We start from the raw sequence: 20,256 nt of genomic DNA on the forward strand, positions 1-20,256 counted from the left end.
TAAAATATACCTCCCCCCGCAGTTCAGTGGCCAAAAGGCTGGCTTCAAAGTTGCTCTAACTCAACTACATTTATAACATGAAGTTACATAGCCTCCTCTGTAACCCATATTTGGTCCATACATGATCAGTCACCATATTTCCAAATTATAGGAGCTAGAGACAGTCACGTGAGGTCCGTTCTGATTACTTTTAATGTCTAATACATACACAAGGTTCAAAAATCAAAGCAGTGCTACCAGGAACCCAGAAGAGTTTCCACGGGCCCCCACCCCTGCCCTGTCCTGCCCTGGGAAAAATCTAACAGCCATGCTGGTGCTCACACACCCTAAGTGCATCAAATACATCCAGAACTCCAAGGAAGAGAACCCCAAGGGCCAGGGAAAGAACTCCGGCTCTAAGCCTACAAAAAACATCACCAAATATGCCAAATCTAGCAGGAACAAGAACAGACTGTGAGTCAGCATGACTAATGCAGGGGTATATTCAGTTGAGAAAAAAAGGCTTAATAGGTCATCCCCTCTCGCTGCTCACTGAAGGGCTGTGAGTGTTCCTATAGCAACTTGAATCCCACAGGTTTTTCCCCCTCTAATCATGTTTTCACCAGGCATTTTATATTTCAACATTTTCCTGGAAAATGACTTAAATGGACCTGGCGTTATTTTTGGTAATTACCTCCTCACATTCACCCTCAGGGTTTCTTCCATCAGACAGAACAGGGGAAAAGGAGCCACGGAGAAGTCATGTGTTAGGTTGGGGAGTTCATCAATTATAATGTCGGTGTGTCATCTGTTTTCATGGTTTACGGCACAAAGAAAAATGATGTGCCTGAGTAGCCCATACAGGCTAGTGGTCAGCATGATGGATTCATGGTCTTGCATGGTTAAAAGGTAATAATAGAAATCTTTTTCAAGTGGAGAGAAGGGAAACCGGGAAAAGAATCTCAAAGCTGTCTTTTGAAAAAAGAAAAATTGAAATGATTGCTCTCTCCAGAAATATTTTTTCCCCAAGACTGCAACAAGGGCACATTATGTTTCTCTGATCTTCTGCAACATATGATCTTCATAGATTTCCAAACTATAAATGGGAAGGCAGCTCTGAGATACAATATAAGCTTGACTTTCAACCATGAGGAGACAGACCAAGGAGCTCAAGTGACCAGCGTGATGGAGAACACTTAGCTGTTTTTCACTATAGTTTGAAGCACAAGTTGAATGTGAAGAAATTCATTGTAATAAGGGAAATTTTTAAACGGGATTTTGGAACTGCTGGATCAGACCACATCATATCACGTTCATCTAGCTCAGGGAGGTTTCTTTCATCTGTGCACAGTGCGGGGATGCTGTCTGGGACTCCTGGCCCATTTGCTTAGGCAAATCGACGTAAATTAATCTGATGGTTTGGTTTGGTAAGCAGGATATTAAAAATAACATGGGACGCCTGGGTGGCTCAGTTGGCTAAGCGTCCGACTCTTGGTTTCAGCTCAGGTCACAATCTCGTGGTTTATGGGTTCGAGCCCCATGTCGGGCTCTGTGCTGACAGTGCAGAGCCTGCTTGAAATTCTCTCTTTTTCCCTCTCTCTCTACCTCTCCCCTGCTTGTGCTCTCTCGCTCTCTCAAAGTAAATACATAAACTTAAAAAAGTAACACTGACGTACCACATCACAGGACACCTCCTAGTTTCTCTTTATTTTGCCAAATTATATCCACCTTGCAATTTGCAACACTTTCTACACTTTATAGCATGCCTCTAAACTCTACACAGAGTCTTTTATGAGAAAAAACAGGTGGGAAGACAGAACAGAACATATTCAGGTAGATGTGAATCCGAAGCATCTCTGCTACGCTCACTTTCATCTTCCCAGAGAAAAAAAGAAGGAAAAAGACTTCCTCACAAAAAAAATTTGATGCCTGTCTAGCCAGTAGATCTGTCACTCACAGGCTGGAAGATGATCTCGAGGAAAGGGAAGGCAAAAATCCCTTTTCTCACAGATGCCCGAAACGAAGTCTGGCATCTTCGTTTAGACTTGGGTCTAAACACCAGCTCTTTGGAAGTGAAGCCAGTCACCTGAGTCTCTGGCGGGGGAAGAGAGGTGCTTGAGCTCCAGGGAAGACAAGGCAGGCAATATGCCAGATGACTGGACTTGTCACTTCCCTTCTGAAGATGAAGAGGTGGCCGAGGAGGTGAGGAGGCGCAATGACACACAAGGCAGACTGATGGAAACACTAGCAGGCATCCCTGGCTCCACAGACGCGGTGTGAACACCACGTCCTGCCTCGGAGAGGGGGCGCGCCAAGCCTTCTGGAACTCTCCAGGGGGAACCCCTGCTGCAGACGGCGGGCGGGCATCTGTCATCAGCCCAATCCTCCCGCCGCACAGGAACCGAAAGGGAAGCCCAGGGAAAGGGCCCTGCCCAACTTCAAGAAGCCATGTAACTTCCGCATGTATTTCTAAGCATCCCAGTGGGAGTCCCTGGGCTTTCTGAGTAGGTCAAGTTCTCGAAGACCACTAAGGTCCGTCTCGAGTGCCTCCACCTGACCCCTCTCCTGTATTTCCAGGGAAAACGCTCCAGGGGGAAACGGAACTAGATGATGGGCATGTATGTGCACAAATGTACACACGGGGCTGGTGACGGCCAAGCGGCTGCTGTGAAATGTCTGGTGGGCGCCCTGAGGAAGACAGTGGTCGGCTCTTATCCGCCCCTGTTCCAGATCTTGGAGGCACTAGCCCTGCCATGGCCTGGCTTGCCAGAGCCAAGGACAACTTGGGGTTTGTGTTTTTCTGAGAGGAGGGACGACTTTTCTAAGCAGGCAGCTTCCAGGTCATGGGAGAGGGCCCTGAGGTGGTACTGTCACAGCCCCACACCTTTGGGTCCCTCCTGATCAATACTGGAATTAGGGCCCTTATAAGGGCCATCGTTCTTGTAACTGTTCTGAGGCCTTAGAGTGTTTCATGATTTACTTGAATATTTTCCACATTAAAAAAAATGCTCTACGATACAACAAGATTTCCCTAAGAGAAAACAGCCACTTCACAGCCTTCTTCCCTTGGGATTCCAGAGGATGCTCTTTCCACTTAACAGGTCACACGAAATACAACATTATGTGTCTGCTCGTTCATTAGTGCAGGCACTTGCTGTTAGCCACGGAAGGACACTTTACAACACGACTTATATTCTCTTGAGGCAACAGATACACGCGCTTGAAATGCATTAGTGTCTCCCCCTGCATTGAGCCCAGCACACAGCAAGATAGCAGAATGACTTCCTCAGAAAGGACATTGCATATACACTTAGAAAACTGGATATGGACAGAGAACAGTGTCATGGTCAATAAGAGAATATGGGTTTTAACTTTTCTTCTTGGAAAAGTCAGAAAAGTCCTCTAAGCCTTCAATTCCGTATTTGGGAAACGGGGAGAATGAAGCAGGTGGCATCAAAATACTGAAAACTATTGTTCCGGCCATCTTCAAATGCCAAGGCAATTAACTAGGCACACACGTTACTGGCCAAGAGGCTCTCTTGAGTTTTATATTTTAATTGTTCATCTAGAACCTGTGCCTATCCATCCACAGGCAGGACCTTGCTGCATGGCTGATGAGAGCGAGAAAGTGAACTTTCCAGAAACACGTGTCTTTTCTCCTTTTGGGGAGCAGTGATAGGATCTGTTTCAGAAGTTTTGCATCCCCACGAACACTGGGCATGCCTACTCCAGAAACTACCTTTAGAAGCTGCTGGCAATTGGCCAGATTGATGTCCCCACAGTGGGAACTGGAAGGATTCTTTCCAGGCAAAAGTCCACATAAAAGAGATGCAGGATCATTGTGTCAAATGATCATCAAAGAGCCGCTCTTCTCTCTCTCTCTCTCTCTCTGGAAATTCTAATCTTTCAACATTATAGAATTTTCTATAAGAGACACTATTTTCAAGCAAATCTCACCACACATGACATAGGATGATGCCATGTTTACTGCCAATTCCAGTTTTCAAGAGCAAGGCAGGGAACAGTGAAATCACAACTCTCCGGGCAAAGAAAACTATACGCTGTAGCATATATTGTGCATGTGCTTATGAATGAAACCCTCCAACTCATGCTCAGAGACTCTTTTCTGCAAATTTCCAGCAAGTGCTCATATATATCAGGCAGCCCTCAGAGGTATCTCAGGTCTGGTTCCAGACCGCCACAATAAAAGCATACATTGCAATGCAGTGAGTCACAGGAATTGTTTTGTTCCCATTGCATATAAAACTTATGTTTCCATGTTTCTGTAGTCTATTAAATATGCAATAGAACTATGTCTAAAACAACAAGGTACCTACCTTAATCAAAATACTTTATTGCTTAAAAATTGCCAACCATTATCTGAGCTTCCAGTAAGTTGTGTCTTCTTTGCTGGGGGAGGCGCTTGCCTCAATGTTGACAGCTGATGATGGAACAGGGTGGCAGGTGCTGAGGGTCAGCTTGGCTGTGGCAATTTTATTTCTCAAAATAAAACCACAATGAAGACTGCCACATTGATGGACTCTTCCTTTCATGAATGGTTTCTCTGTCGCAGGGGACGCTATTTGATAGCATTTTACTCACAGTAGGATTTCTTCCAAACTATCAACCTAGCTGATGGGACATTTTCAATCAATCCTTCATGGTCATTTCGACAGTCTTCACAGCACCTTCCCCAGGAGTAGACTGCATCTCAGGAAACCACTTTCTGTGCTCATCCATGCGCAGCAACTCCTCACCTGCTCGTTTATGCAGCAGCTCTGTCGCATCCTCAGGGCCCACTTCCGATCCTATTTCCCCGGTTGTTTCTACCACATCTGCATCTACCTCCTCCCCTCAAGTCTCGAACCCCTCAAGGTCATCCATAAAGACTGGAATTGACCTCTTCCAAATTCCTAATACCGCTGGTATTTTAAGCTTTCCCCATGAATCATGAATGTTCTTCACGGCATCTAGGATGGTGACTCCTTCCCGGAAGGTTTTCAAGTTACTTCTACCAGATCCATCAGAGGAACCCTACCTATGGCACATATAGTCTTACGAAAGGTACTTCTTAGGCAAGAAGACTTGAATNAATGACGCCGTTTTGTTTTCTTACTCTCATCTGCTGTGTGTCACGGGGGCAGCACTCTTGACTTCCTTCAGGAGCTTTTCCTTCGCCGCCACAACTCGGCTGACTGTTTGGCACAACAGACGCCAGCTTTCATCCTGCCCTGTCCTTCCGCGTTTCCTCCTCACTAAGCACCATCCCTTCCAGCTTCCGACTGAAAGTGAGACACCTGTGACTCTTCTGCTCACTCCAGTGCTTAGAGACTATTGTAGGGTTATGAACTGGCCCAATTTCAACACTGTTGTGTCTGGGAATGGGGAGCCCAAGAAGAGGGACAGAGGTGAGGAAATGGCTAGTTGGTAGTGCGGTCAGAACACACACAACATTTATCAATAGGGGCGCCTTGGGGGGCTCAGTGGGTTAAGCCTCCGACGTCGGCTCAGGTCATGATCTCACGGTTTGTGGGCTTGCGCCTCACATCCAGCTCTGTGATGAGCCTCCTTTGGATTCTCTCTCTCTCTCTTTGCACCCTGCTGGTGCTCTCTCTCTCAAAATAAATAAATAAATTAAATAAATAAATAATGAAAAAATAAATAAAATGAAATAGTAACGTGCCCTTCCACGATCTGTGCCCCGGCCCCTGCTTTATTCCACTTCACAGCACCCGCTGCCTGGCCACAAGCCATGTATTCACTTAGCTGCCCTCAAGGGTCCTGTTCCGCACACAGAAATGTGCACTGTACCAGGGGAGGGATGCGTTCTAGCTCCCTCCCTGTTGTGGCTGCAGCCGTGCCCAGCACCGAGCAGGGACTGAGGACACAGGTGTTCAGTGTCACTAGAAACTTTTCTCAACTCTTCAGCTTTGTGCCTTTACTTGGACATTTCTTCGAGTCACCATGGGGGAGAAAATGATTCACAGCCTCGGCAGACAGTTCACAAGGCCTTGTTCTTATCTCTACATTGATCAGGAGGGTGAATCAGTAGATTTCACCTTCTCCTTTCTGTATTCAGAGGCTCCTTCTTGCCTCAAGGATAAAAACAAACAAACAAAAAACAAAACCCAAGGAAACAAGAAAACACTGCCTTATGTAGCATCAGATGGTGCCCTAAGTTAACTGAAATCAAGAGCTGAGCATCTGTTCTCACTCTCTCTTTGCATTTTGACTGTAACTACTCTCCCCTCTGGTAGCCAGTGCCATGGCTCACTCTGAAGAGGCAGCAGCAATTAATTACAGGAAATCAAAACACATCGGTTACGTTATGAAATTGGTGTTACAACAAACGTCTCTGCACCAGCTGGACATTCCAAAGGGGCTTTGTAAATATGTACGTCGAAAGCCTCATGAAGAAGCCTGGACTGCGTGTCCACTTGTGACAATTAAAATATTTTTTCTTTTATTATAACCATACACTGCAGACAGGCAATCAGCTGTCTGTGATTCCTCTTGGCAGCAAGTGCTTTATATATTATTAGTATATATAATAAGCTTGACCTCAGCCTTACCAAAGCCTGCCAACAGTTAATTATCAAGAAAACGGCTTCAGTCATTGTAACCTTACTCATCTTGGAGTGTGCCAGTTGGGACCATTTTTATCTTTCCATGGATCTTGAAATTCTTCAAGGTAGAAGGAACTTTGCTCATAGGACTAACCAGGATAAAATATAGAAGAATCTTCAATATGTCCTAGACTTCTATGATAATGAAGTATATGACTGAAAAAAGTAGGATGTATTATTGGGATACCAACATCTTTATGTAGCTTTGTCTGTTCTTGGCATTCACTTGAGCCATGACAATGTGAGCAAAACAAAGCAGAAATTGAAGAACTTGAAGGCCTGTTATAACCTCTGGAGCCCAGAATATCTAGAAAGATCCTCTTGGCTATTTCCTCACATACTTTACTGATCACACATCTTCCAGTAAAGGTTAAGTCAATCTCCATTTACCTCCTGTGATCACACTGCAATATTTTGGTCAGTATCTAGAATAAAATGCTTGCCCAAAAGCCCCAAACGGCCATATGGCCCTCTAGTACAATAACCGGGAAAAAAAAATGACCGGGGAGCTCTCACATTTTCTTTTCCTTTTTATTTTTTTAAGTTTATTTATTTTGAGAGAGACAGAGGCAGCTTGAGCGGGGAAGGGGCAAAGAGAGGAAAGCAAGAATCCCAAATAGGCTCTCACTCTCAGCACAGAGCCCAACGTGGGGCACGAACTCACGAACTGTTAGATCATGACCTGAGCCAAAACCGAGAGTTGGATGCTTGACCGACTGAGCCACCCAGGCGCCCCTCACATTTTCTATACCAACCTTGGGGGTAGTTTTTAGGCTGGAAGGTAGAGTTGATCCAATTAAGATCAAAGCAATTGGCTAACCCCTGCTCAAACGCTCCAGTTCTGCTTTATGTATGATATGACAGTGGGTATGAAAACCGCATCAGGACTTTCAGCTACTCACAAACCACCATCAAAAGTTCACCCACAAATAACTCCTTCCTTATAGAAATTGCACTCCCATGAGGGTGACATGCGGCCAGAGCAGAGAAACCGAATTATGACCAAGTCATGGTTACCTTAGAACCATACACAGTGGACTCTTTTCTGACCATTTGTCTCAGACTGTGCAGGGCCAAATTCTGTCGTTGTTGGGGTACCTGATATGTCTACACCACTGCAGTAGCAGGGAAAGTTTCATAAAGGAGGGCTGTTTTCTGAGCACAGGGAGAAAAGCTGGCAACAGACACGAGTGTAAAAGAGGCATTAGAATCTGTATCAGCTCTGTCGTTCCCTAGGGTGGATGCACTGATCCTTTGAAGAACTTGTTTATGACCTACCTGCATTGATCCGCCATCTATAATTGGGTTTCTAGGAAAAATGAAATACTACTTAGGCAGAGCTGTACAGGAACGTGCTACTCAACAAAGTGAAACTTCTCGGTTTGGCGCACGGCAACCAATTACACGAGCCGAACTGGCCCAACAAAGCCTATTACCTACCTGTCATGTTGCAATAGACGAGGGTAGGTTCTAGCGGGCCACTTCCATCTGAGTCGATATAGTAGAGCCCCGAAGAGTCTCCTCTGTGCTTGTGGGCTTCGCAGGACTGCTCATACAAAGCTGAAAAGGACAGGGCTCTCAGCCAGGGGCTGCAACAAGACGGATCCCTTCGCAGTGTTAATTACACGGTGCTTTCCCCAGGGACGCTCATTCTGCACTGCTCGCAGGGGCGTTTTGTCTGGGGGAGGATTCCCCGGTTTCAATCGGGCAGCATGAAGGCTCTGAGGCACGGAGCAAAAGATCTTAAAAGGTCTCACTGTGAGGCTCTGAACCCTGCATGCTCTAGAAACGAGATTCTTTCCAAAACCGTGGTACCTGGATTCACACAGTCTAATTCTATTCTTCCCCGTAATATCTAAGCACCTGAAGTGTGCTGGCTTCATCTCCCTAAGCAATCTGTTATTATCTAATAATCATGTTGATTTTTTAAATTACTCAGGAATTATACTCTTTGCTTACTTAAAACACTCTACATGTGCAAGGCATTGTTTTCAAGATGGGTTTTACAAATCAGCAACTCTTCCTCATTCAGTTTTTTAAAGTGTGTTTGAAAAGGAAATTTCCTTAAGTGCTTTGCAAAGGATTATCCAAGAAAACTGAAATTCAAAAAGAAAAAAGTATAGACATGAAATATCACTTTGTAAGTTCAATTACTCTTGATTCTTAGTTGAATTTTTTTATATGTGCAATAAGTGCTTTGCTAGCACATGGCAAGCGATTAACATCTGCAGATAATGGACTTAATTAATATTCCAAATAAGCTTAAATGAGTAATCAACTGAGCAGTATCTCCCGTGCACATCGCTCATCGCCTCGACAGGAAAGACCCTTTGAAAACCTGAAAAGCAGCGAACAGCCGCCAGGAAAGAAGTGCATTGTTGCTTCTGGAACAGTGTGGACTGGATCTTTAAACCACCCTAAACATGAGGCCCGGCATCCAGGAGCACAGACTCAGGAAGTGGTTGGCCAAGATCCACCACAAAGGGTGATCCGGTGGGTGGACAGAGAGGGCAGAGCGGGGCCCAGAACTGATGCCCTTCTCTACTCGCTGGGTCATCTACATTGCAAAGCCCGGTCTATTTCAAAGAATGAAGAAAAACCCGGAAAGAGGGTGGGAGGGGGCAGAGGGTTTGTTTTTCTCCCTTCTCACAGAATAAGAAGATCAAAGGAATGTTTGCTTCTCTGGGGATGTTACAAAAGGAAACACTCTTTTATTAAATATGGCCAGGTATCAAATGTGTCGAATTAGATCGGCCCAAATCAACAGCACGCCTATGAGCATCAACTTGGATGGCCACCAAGACAGCATGGATTGCTTTTCCCACAGTGTCGGCTTGCATTTTGCCCACTCATGTTTACGTTTCTATAAATGCATAAACAAGCTTGTAACTGCCTTGGGAAAGTGTCCAGAGGGACACACACAAAGTGATAACAGTGGTTATGTTTGGGTTGGGGCTGGACCTGCCTTGGGAACGAGCAGAGAAGAGGAAACACTAGGAAGACACCTGAGTTAATCATGCACTTACACCACAAACGAACGGCCTTATGATCCCTTACTGTGGGTTTGGAAATATCTCCCTTTCATTTTGGTATACTGTTAGAGAATCATAATATAGTCAATACAGTTATTAGACCGAATCGAATTACTAAGACCTCAAGTGAAAGACCCTATATAATACACCTGTTAATTTTTCTTTTTTTTTTTTAATGCTTTATTGATTTCTAGGAGAGACAGAGAGAGAGACAGCGTGAGCAGGGGAGGGTCAGAGAGAGAGGGAGTCACAGACTGAAACAGGCTCCAGGCTCTGAGCTGGCAGTCAGCACAGGGCCCAACGTGGGGCTCAAACCCACGAACCGCGAGATCATGACCTAAGCGTAAGTTGGACGCTTAACTGACTAAGCCAACCAGGTGCCCCCCCCCCTTTTTTTTTAAATGCTTTATTTATTTCTAGGAGAGAGAGAGAGAGAGACAGCGTGAGCAGGGAAGGGTCAGAGAGAGAGGGAGTCACAGACTGAAACAGCCTCCAGGCTCTGAGCTGGCAGTCAGCACAGCTGTTAATTTTTCAATCAGAGTTGTTTGGGATGATGTTTAAATCAGAGTTACTGGTAATACTGTGGTCATCATTCCTTGGTTGTTAATACTGAGTAGGTATCTGCTTTGTGTAAGACACCTTGCAGGGTGCGATGGGGGGGGCACTGTACGTAAGAGACCACCCCCTTCTTAGCTGTGACTCTGGACAAGTCACTGAACCTCAGATATCCCAGATGTCCAGCTCCTTCCAGGTAAAGAGGTGCCCTGGAAAATTCTTACCTGGCACCATGATAGCAAATGAAGGTACGATTGCTTTGGTTGAACATATGGGGTATTTAGGGGGGTGAGTCACCTCCCTTTGACTGCAAGAGCCTCCTGGCTCTTCTGTGGAACATCCTGGGCTGGGGACCAGGGCTTCTCAGCCCAACACAGCTGCCTGCTTCTCAGGGGTTCCATTCCCACAAGGTTAGATAGTTGACAATCCAAGCTCTGCCTCAGTGAATGCTCACATGGTGCTGTTTCTCTAAAGACCCAGAGAGGGGAGATGTGCCACAAAAGAAGGGGCTCAGAAATGTCGGCAGTGATACAGAAAAAAAGGAAAAAGTAGACTAAAACCATAAACAACGAAAGCCAAGAACTAGAGAGCAATGAGGCTCCCAGGGGCTCTGTGGCAAGCCTCTAGTAGGTAATGAATTCAGGGTCACTAAAGTTTGGTTAGCTGTGACCTTGAGAGAATAATTCTTCAGAAAAGAGCCTGGTGTTCAAGATGGAAGACAAGGGGATGGAGAGGTGGTCGAGAGTCCTGGCTGGCGGCTGTGTGACCTTGATCCAGGGATCTGACCTCTTTCTTTCCTCAAGTGCACAATGGTAGAAAATAAAACACTCAGCTTCTAGGGTAGTTCTGAGGATCAAAGGAGTTGAAACATGCAGAGAACTAGAGAAAACTAGGATCCCACAGGCACATCGGAAGTTGCCAATGTGTTAACCACCATCACTGTCTGAGCATCAAGATTGTGAGGAACCTGAATGTTTACCCGCCTCCGGCTGACACCTAGAAACGCTGCCATGTTAGTTCCCATCTGGCGCTCCTCTCTGCGACTCCCCTCATTGGGTTTTATAAATATTGACATCTGGTAACTCGCCCTCTTTACTTCGGCAGATAGGACTTGAGAACTAAAACTGGGTCCAACTCAAAGAACAGAGTGACACTATCATGCTGTCTAGATTGTTTCTCGTATTGGGGGGTTTTATTATATTTTATTTTCCTGTATTTATTTTTCTTTGCTTGCTGTTTTCTTTTCTTTCCCCATCCTATTTGATACTATGTATTTCTGTAAACTGCCTTAACATCACTAGGAAATAAAACTGATTAAAAATAAACCAGGCTTGGGGCACCTGGTGGCTCAGCCGGTTAAGTGTCTGACTTTGGCTCAAGTCATGATCTCACGGTTTGTGGGTTCGAGCCCCGTGTTGGGCTCTGTGCTGACAGCTCAGAGCCTGGAGCCTGACTCACATTCTGTGTCTCCATCTCTCTCTGCTCTTGCCCCACTTGTACTCTGTCTCTCTGTCTCTCTCAAAAATTACTAAACATTAAAAAAAATAAACCAAACAAACATTGGTCTCTAAAATATTTGCTTTTGTTGTTACTTCCCAGAACATGGTTGCACAGACACAGGCACATATACACCAAATAATGAAAAAGAAAGAAGGGGACACCTGGGGGGCTCAGTCGGTAAAGCCTTTGACTCTTGGTTTCAACTCAGGTCATGATCTCACGGTTTCGTGAGTTCGAGCCCTGCATTGGGCTCTCTGCTGACAGCCTGGAGACTGCTCCAGATTCTCTGTCTCCCTTTCTCTCTGCTCTTCCCCCACTCATGCTTGCTCACTCTCGCTTTTGCTCTCCCTCTCAAATAAATAAATAAACTTAAAAAAAAAAAGAAAGAGAGAAAAGGAAAGAACTACGTGGAAATCAGAGCAGAAAGGGGAACAGGCAGGGTGTGAGGCTTACAGGAATGGCAGGTGGCGCCCATGTAGCCAGTGTGTGCACAGTCACAGGAGAAGGTGTCCCAGGACTGGGAGCATTCGCCCCCGTGTTCACAATAGCTGGGCAAACACCTACAAGAAAACAGATACAACTGCTATTTCCCACATTCGCTCAGGAGAAAATGTGTATCTTCCCACCGACATGTTACAGCGAAAGATGGTAATGACAGTGGCTTGAAGAGAAAAATTACAACATGAACAAAAACTGTTAGATCTGTCAGGAAGTTTTCCTAATGCAGTACCCACCACAAACTAAGAAACCCAGTAGATGCGCCAATTGTCATGTATTTGCGACAGATAAATTTTCTACACATTGCGTTATCAAAAAATGTGTTTGCTCTTTCACAAATAAGGCAAGATCCATTTCATACCTGACCAGAGATATAAACTGCTAGCAGTGGCCACGGGCAGCTACATTTGTTCTCCTCTGCTTCCCTGCTCTTGAACCGGGACCTGTGCATCCTTTCACAGAGAGGCATAACCGACTTCTCCACCTCGAATCTGGATTGGGCACGGGACGGGCTCCCACAGATGGGACATTAGCAAACAGATAGAGCAGAGGCTAGAATTTGGGAGACGAAAGACCTATACCCGGAAAACCATAACACATTGATGACAGAAACCCAAAACGACACAAAAAGAAAGACGCGTTACGCTCACGGATTGGAAGAATACTGTTACAATGTTCATATGACCCAAAGCAACCTGCAGATTGAATGCAATCCCTCTCAAAACGCCAGTAGTACTTTTCACAGAACTAAACCAAAAAAATCCTATAATTTACATGAAACCACAAAAGACCATGAAGAGTCAAAACATCTTGAGAAAGAAGAACAAAGCTGGAGATATAATTCTAGATTTCTAACTATACTACAAAGTTGTAGTAATCAAAGAGTACGGTGATGGCACAGAAACAGACATAAAGATCAATGGAACAGAAATAAGAGTGCAAAAATGAACCCACACGTACGTGGTCAATTAATCTATGGCAAAGGAGGTAAGAATATACGGTGTTGAAAAGACAGTCTCTTCATTAAATGTTAGGAAAGCTGGACAGCCACGTGCAAAAGAATGAAACTGGATCATGTTCTTACACTACACATAAAAATAAACTCAAAATGGGTTAAAGACCTGAATTTGTCATCTGAAACATAAAATTCCTAGAAGAAAACATAGGTAATAACCTCTTGGGCATCAGCCTTAGCAATATTTTTCCTCAGGTAAGGGAAACAAAAGTAAAAATAAACTATCTCCATCAAACTAAAACACTTTTGCACAGTGAAGGAAGCCATCAACAAAACAAAAAGGCAACTTACTGAATGAAAGAGGGTATTTGCAAGCAATATATCTGATAAGGGTTTAATAACCAAAATATATAAAGAAGTGGTACAACTCAACACCAAAAAAACCCAAATAATCCAATTAAAAAATGAACACAGAATCTGAATAGACATGTTTCCAAAGAAGACATCCAGATGGCCAATGGACACGTGAAAAGGTGCTCAACATCACTCATCATCAGGGAAATGCAGATCAAAACTACAGTGACATACCGCCTCACACCTGTCAGAGTGGCTAGTATCAAGAAGACAAGAAATAATAACTGCTAAGAAGAATGTGGTGAAAAGGGAGCCTCGTGCACCCTTGGTGGGAATGTAAATTGTTGCATTAACTATGGAAACAGTCAGGAGGTTCTCCAGAAAGGTGAAAATAGAAATACCATACGATCCAGTAATTCCACTTCTCAGCATTTGCCCAAGGAAAACAAAAACATGAATTTGAAAGGATGTATGCACCCCTATGTTTCTGCAGCATTATTTATAATATCCAAAATACGGAAGCAGCCTAAGTATTCATCCATACATGAATGGATAAGGAAGATGTGATATACATACACAATGGTGTATTACTCAGCCATAAAATAAATGAAATCTTGTTATTTGATACAACATAGATGGACCTAGAACATATTATGCTAAGAGAAATTAGTCAGAAGGGGAAAGACAAATACCATATGATCCCACTTATATGTTGAATCTAAAGAACAAAATAAGCAAATAAAAAAACAATATAAACAAAAGCAGACTCATAAATATGAGAACAAAAGAGTGGTTGCTAGATGATGGGGGGAGGGGGAATGAGCAAAACATGTGAAGGAGTTTAAGAGGTGCAGACTGCCAGTTATAAAATAAATGACAAGGATGAAAAATACAGCACAGAGAATATAGTCAATAATATTATAATAACTTTGCCTGGTGACACATGGTAACTATACTTCTCATGGCCAGCATCATAATGCATGTACTTGTTGAATCACTATACTGTACACTTGAGATGTAATATGTCATTGTTCTGCAATTAAAAATTTTAAAAAGTTAAAAAGTTAACTCAAACTAGACCATAGACCTAAATGTAAAATACCAAACTCTTAAACTCCCCGAAGATAGCAAAAGGGAAAATCTAGCTGACCTTGGCTTTAGCGATGACTTTTCAGAGATGGTCTATGAAAGAAAAAGTTGATAATTTGGACTTCACTAAAATGTTAAACTTCTCCGTAAATGACACTGACTGTTAAAGGAATGGGGATACAAACCACAGTCTAGGAGGCCGCCTTTGCAACACACACACATTTGACACAGGACTGATATCGAAAATACAGGTAAAACGCTTCTATTTCTTTTTTCAGTTTATTTATTTATTTTGAGAGAGGGAGGAGGGAGCACACAGGGGAGGGGCAGAGGGATCCCAAGCAGGCTCCATGGTGTCAGCGCAGAGCCCGACACAGGGCTCGATCTCACAAACCGTGAGATCACAACCTGAGCTGAAATCAAGAGTTGGATGCTTAACTGACGGAGCTGCTCAGGAGCCCCTAGGTAAAACTCTTTTAACACCCAACAGAAAGGACCAATTAAAAACGAGTCAAAAGATCTGAACGGATGCCTTACATAAGAAGATATAAAGACGGTAAATACACAAATGAAAACACGTTCCACACCGTTAGTCATTAGGAAAGTGCAAACCAAAACCTCAAGGAGATGCCATTCACACCCCCCAGGACGGCTATAATCAAAAAGAATAGCAGGTGTTGAGAGGAATGAGAAGGATTTGGACACTTCCATATTGCTATTGGGGATATAAAATGATGCTTTAGAAGTCAATCTGGGAGTTCCTCAGTTAAACCCAGAGTCACCACTGACAGCAATTCCACTCCTGGGTACACGCCCGACAGAACTGAAAACACATGTGCACACAAACACCTGCACAGGAATGTTCTTATCAGCATTATTCATAATGGTCAAAAAGTAGAAACAACCCAAATGTCCAACCGGTGAGGAATGGAGCAAGCAAATCTGTCAGAGCCTTACAAAGGACTATTACGTCACAGCGTTGCCAATGATGTAGAAATGAAGATCCACACCAATTTAAAGGTAAGTTTAAGCTCAAAATATAGTCACTCAAAAGCCTCGCACGTCTGAAGGAGTTGCTAACTATTCATTACCCTCTGGAGCGTAACGCCTATGCCTCTCAAGAAGTCAAAGGGATGAGTAACTTTGGGTTACTTCTACTCTGCGAGCAGTTAGCACTCCTTTACTCTCTGGGAGAGAGATGCTGGAAATGAGCCCAGTTTCCTTCCAAGGACACACATAAACACCTGCTGCTAGGGCTTCCGGCATTTGAGCGCAAGACACCTGACCGTGTGCCAAGGACCAGAAGGCGGGCTTCCCGGGGAAACGGAGGGATGTCTCCTCGCCTCCAAGGATTATGAAGCAAGTCGGTCTGCATCCGGACCCCTCCCTTAGTGACTGCTGTCCCCGTGTCCCTGGCCCTTTTAGTTCTTTCTTCAATAGCTGCAGTGTCCTGGACTTTCTCACACCTGAGGTTGGCTTGTTGACCCCAAATCTGTTTTCCTGGCCGGACCCCGAGTGCACAAGGAGGACCAGCAGAAGAGCGAGCTGTAGTCAGAAAACTAAAATGGCAGCTCACGCCCACGTGTGTGTGCGCACGCGCACACGTGTACAGGCACACCAGTGTGTATCTTAACCTGACTTGAATGCTGCTCTACCGCTGAAGACCTGGGATTGGTGAGAAACCCCAAGTCTAGCACACGGGCTGTGCTTACACGCAGATGAGGCGAGCTTATTGTACCAGTTTCTATGGGAAGAGAGGTTATGAATCCTACACACCATGCATAGGCCAGGTTCCTTCCCGTTTAGGGACGATGTGGCCGGAGTTGACGCATAGGCGGGCAATCGGGATGGGACAGTACTTAACACTCTGAACTCTAAAACACTGCTAAGAGAACAGAGTCTAGCCTGGAGGAGAGCCAATTCAGGGAATTCATCGGAGGCTCGTCGGGCTACGGGGGTAAAGTGTGCACGGATTGAGAGCAGGGAAGATGAAGATTAATGCTGAAATTCGGGGCGTGACCCAGGCCACCGAGAAAGCGTTCGGTGAACGGGAAGCGTTCTGTTTCTGACAGGACAGATGGACTAGAGGCAGGACCCTCTTCTCTACGGTGAATGAAAAAGAGATTCCTGCTTTGAGATGGACGCTTAAGTAGGTGTCATGTTTAAGGTTCTTCCCAACTTAAGGATTTAGTGCTTCTCAAAATACGTTAAGACTTACTAACTAAACCTGTTGACTCTGTCCCTCCCAAGATCATGCTTCTCCTCTGTCACTATCCCACTGAGTGGGGACATCACCCTTTATCCAGCTGTCTAAGCCAGAGCCTGAGCTCCATCCTGACTCATCCCTCTCTGCCACCCACAGCCTCAAGACACATCAGCTTGTCACTCTGTGCACCAAACATGTATGTGTCATCCATGCTTTTCTCTTCCCCACTTCAGGCCATCATCCCTTCTCACAGGTAGGCAGCCCCTTACCTGGCTCCCCGGCCACACACCCTCTGTCTTTGGGCCACACTCAAACCCTCTCCCCACGGTGGCCAGTAGTGCTTAACTGAAACCTTCAGGGATTTCCCAGGGAGCCTTAGATCAACGTGCAGAGTTTGGCTTGGCCACCAGGCCTCTGTGGTGCAGCCGGGCCCAGGGAGGCAGCCCATCTCTCACCATCCCCTGCTCCTCCTCCTCCTCAGATGCCCAATTTGTGCAGCAGCCGTGCTCCAACAGGTAGACTTCTGGCCGCACATTGGCTTGGGCACAAGGCTGCACCTTCGCTGGATGCGTAGCCTCTGTCACTTGACTGACTTACCCACCTTCCACCCCAGTGTAGACGCCCTCCCTCCTCTCTGAAAGCCCTGCCTCGTCCCAAACCAGGCGCTCTTCCCCCATGTCTCCACAACCCCACACAACTTCAACTTCAGCCTACTTATTCTCTCTAAGAAACCATGCGCATAGCACACAATGTTGCACTTAGCATCTAGAAGATTAACACTGGCCAAAGGCCAAAGAAGTGGGAAACGTGGCCCCATCAGTACAGCCCATGCCTAGAGGCATTCAAGACACCATTCCCATGATTCTAAAATGAAACTGGGACAGGACTGTGTAACCTGAGGTACATGACATCAAACCCTAATGTCCAAAACACAATTGGTGTAAGACACGATCCCTCCTCACGGCTACCTTCTCCCAGAAACCTTGTTCTAAAGGACCCACCACTTTCCCTGTGTCATGGGGGCCCCGGGTAAGACAGAGCACCATGTGCATAAGTCTGTGGGTGGCTCAGAAAGGTTTCCTACGTCCCATGAGATTTCAAGCATCCTTTCATAAGCCTGCAGTATCGTTGGGCCAGGAATGCTGCTACGCATCATGAATTACGAACTCCTATGCCTGACGGATAAAATTTACAAAATCACTTGCGTTTTAATAATAAATCTCAGCTTCGCCTGAGCACACTATGACTTGCTCTGGATGGGCAGAGGGTTGGCTGGGCAAGTGCCCAGACTCAGCACAGCCAGCAAGAGCCTGGGCGTGGATGTTTGCTCTGTCATATTTTTACATGAATCTATTTTGTGGTTCATTGGACATGCAGTTGGTAGGTATGGCCTGAAGGGCTAAGGAAAAATGAACATTTTTAGTAGTGTTTAGATGTTAAACCATTAAAAACTTCAATTATTGATTATATCAGCCAAAGAGCCAACAGCTCTTTTCACACCCACTTACAGAGTTGTCCTGAACCTCAATTTTTGCTGAAAGGAGGTCACTTAATATCCCAGATGTCTCCATCCATTCTTGACACATATGTCTAAAAATCATTTTTGGGTGGGATATGGAAAATCTTTCTATTCGGTGATATATCATATACATACACACACACCTATGCATACACCATGCATACTTTTTGAGGGCACTAAAAGACCTATAGGCACAAAGGGAAAACATGCATTTCTTATGTAAGAAGAAATAACTGTGACTACATCATGCTTTGTTAGGGACTTTCCCAGGAACCAAACTAACTTCCTACAAATGAGTAGAACGTGAACTATGCACATGAACATTAGCATTACAGAACCCAAGTTCTCATGAGTTAGTACTTCACGTACTGGAATTTATGGTTTTCTAATACATTGCCAAACTGCGATGTAACTTGGAGTCCAATGCACATGACGTGGAATACCAGTTAGTGTGAAACTTGGAACAGATTTGCCGCAGGGCACCTAGGTGGCTCAGTCAGTTGAGCGTCTTACTTTGGCCCAGCATTGGGCTCTGCGCTGACAGTGTGGAGCCTGCTTGGGATTAACTCTTTCTCATTCTCTCTCTGCCCCTCTCTCATTCTCCCTGGCCATGCAGGGACGTGTGAGGGTGTCTACAGCCTGTTATTCAACAGGAATCTATGGCAATCCTACTGCACAAGGTCACACACATCAGGCACAGAAAAAGATTTAGTCCCTTTGAGCCAAAATAACTGAAAGTCAGATAGCATGACTAATAAGACCATATGAATAAAGCTGCAATGCTTGGCAATTGTAACACATTGTTGGTTCAACGCTTTTCTCTTTTATCGAGGTATGATTGACTTACACCATTTATATGAGTTTCAGGTGTACAACATGATGATCTGATATTTGTATATATTGTACTGTGAAATGCCCACCACAAGACGTCTAGTTAACATCCGTCACCACACATAGTTGTGAAACATTTCTTTCTTGTGATGAGGACTTTTTAGATCTCCTCTCTTAGCAACTTTCAAATATATAAAACAGTATTATTAACTATAGTCATTACGTTATAAATTACATCTCCATGATATTTCTTGTATAACTGGAGGTTTGTGCCTTGTTTTTTGTTTTTGTTTTGAGAAAGAGATATGCACAGCAGGGGAGGGGCAGAGAGAGAAAGAAGAAGAGAGAGAATCCCAAGCAGGCTCTGTGCTGATAGCACAGTCGTGGGGCTCGATCCCAAGAACTGTGAGCTCAAGACCTGAGCCAATATAAAAAATCAGATGCTCAACTGATGGAGCCACTCAGATGCCTCTGTGCCTTTTGACCCCTTTCAGCCACCCCCACTCCCCACCACCCCCATGGCACCACCAGTCTTCTCTGTAAAAGCTTTGCTTGTCTCTTCTCCCTCAGTGAGCCGGTACTATGTTTGGTATGTGGTGCCTGGGTTCTTTCCATTCTTTGTTGTGTTTATGTGACCAGAAAGCCCCAAAGGCTCAACCTTTCTCCGAGGAACAGTTACTTTTCATTTTCCACACAGAGAAGGGAGTGTGGGGTGATCCCGCTGACCACACTGATTTACTGGTCCTCAGAGGTTCATTATCTCTTTAGAATATTCAAATCTGTTTTGTGCAGTGGAAAAACTCTTAAAAGTATTTCTACTCATCAGTATTTACACTCACTAATTACAGCACCGTCAACAGAATTCTGTAAGAACCGAGTAGCTTGGGGACACACACAAGGAAAATTCATGAGAGTGTGTCTTCTAAAACAATATTACCATTCAAGGGAGCAATTGTTTAAAACCATCATTTTCTTGTTTTCAATGTAATTAGAACTTTTCCATACGAACTGGATATTGGGCAGAGAGAAGGAGCTAGAAGAAGGCACTCTTTCTCAGCTGTTCATTTATTTTTAATCTACGATCAGAAAATTGAAATCAAGAGTGTTACCAT

At 44.7% G+C, this 20,256-nt stretch overlaps 1 protein-coding gene across 1 annotated transcript in view; it reads right to left on the bottom strand.

The window, feature by feature from the left end:
* The window catches only part of LOC144227655 (contactin-associated protein-like 3), a 159,585-nt gene that overhangs the window by 45,772 nt on the left and 93,557 nt on the right, over positions 1-20,256 (bottom strand). Inside the window, exons 13-14 of the mRNA XM_077759328.1 lie at positions 12,146-12,252; positions 8,046-8,165 (exon numbers count right to left, since the gene is read on the bottom strand). Coding sequence (XP_077615454.1) covers positions 8,046-8,165; positions 12,146-12,252 — 227 coding nt within the window. The remainder of the gene's footprint in view (positions 1-8,045; positions 8,166-12,145; positions 12,253-20,256) is intronic.

This window comes from Crocuta crocuta, unplaced genomic scaffold (assembly GCF_008692635.1).
Source record: "Crocuta crocuta isolate KB4526 unplaced genomic scaffold, BGI_CrCroc_1.0 scaffold41, whole genome shotgun sequence".
NCBI classification, from domain to species: domain Eukaryota; kingdom Metazoa; phylum Chordata; class Mammalia; order Carnivora; family Hyaenidae; genus Crocuta; species Crocuta crocuta.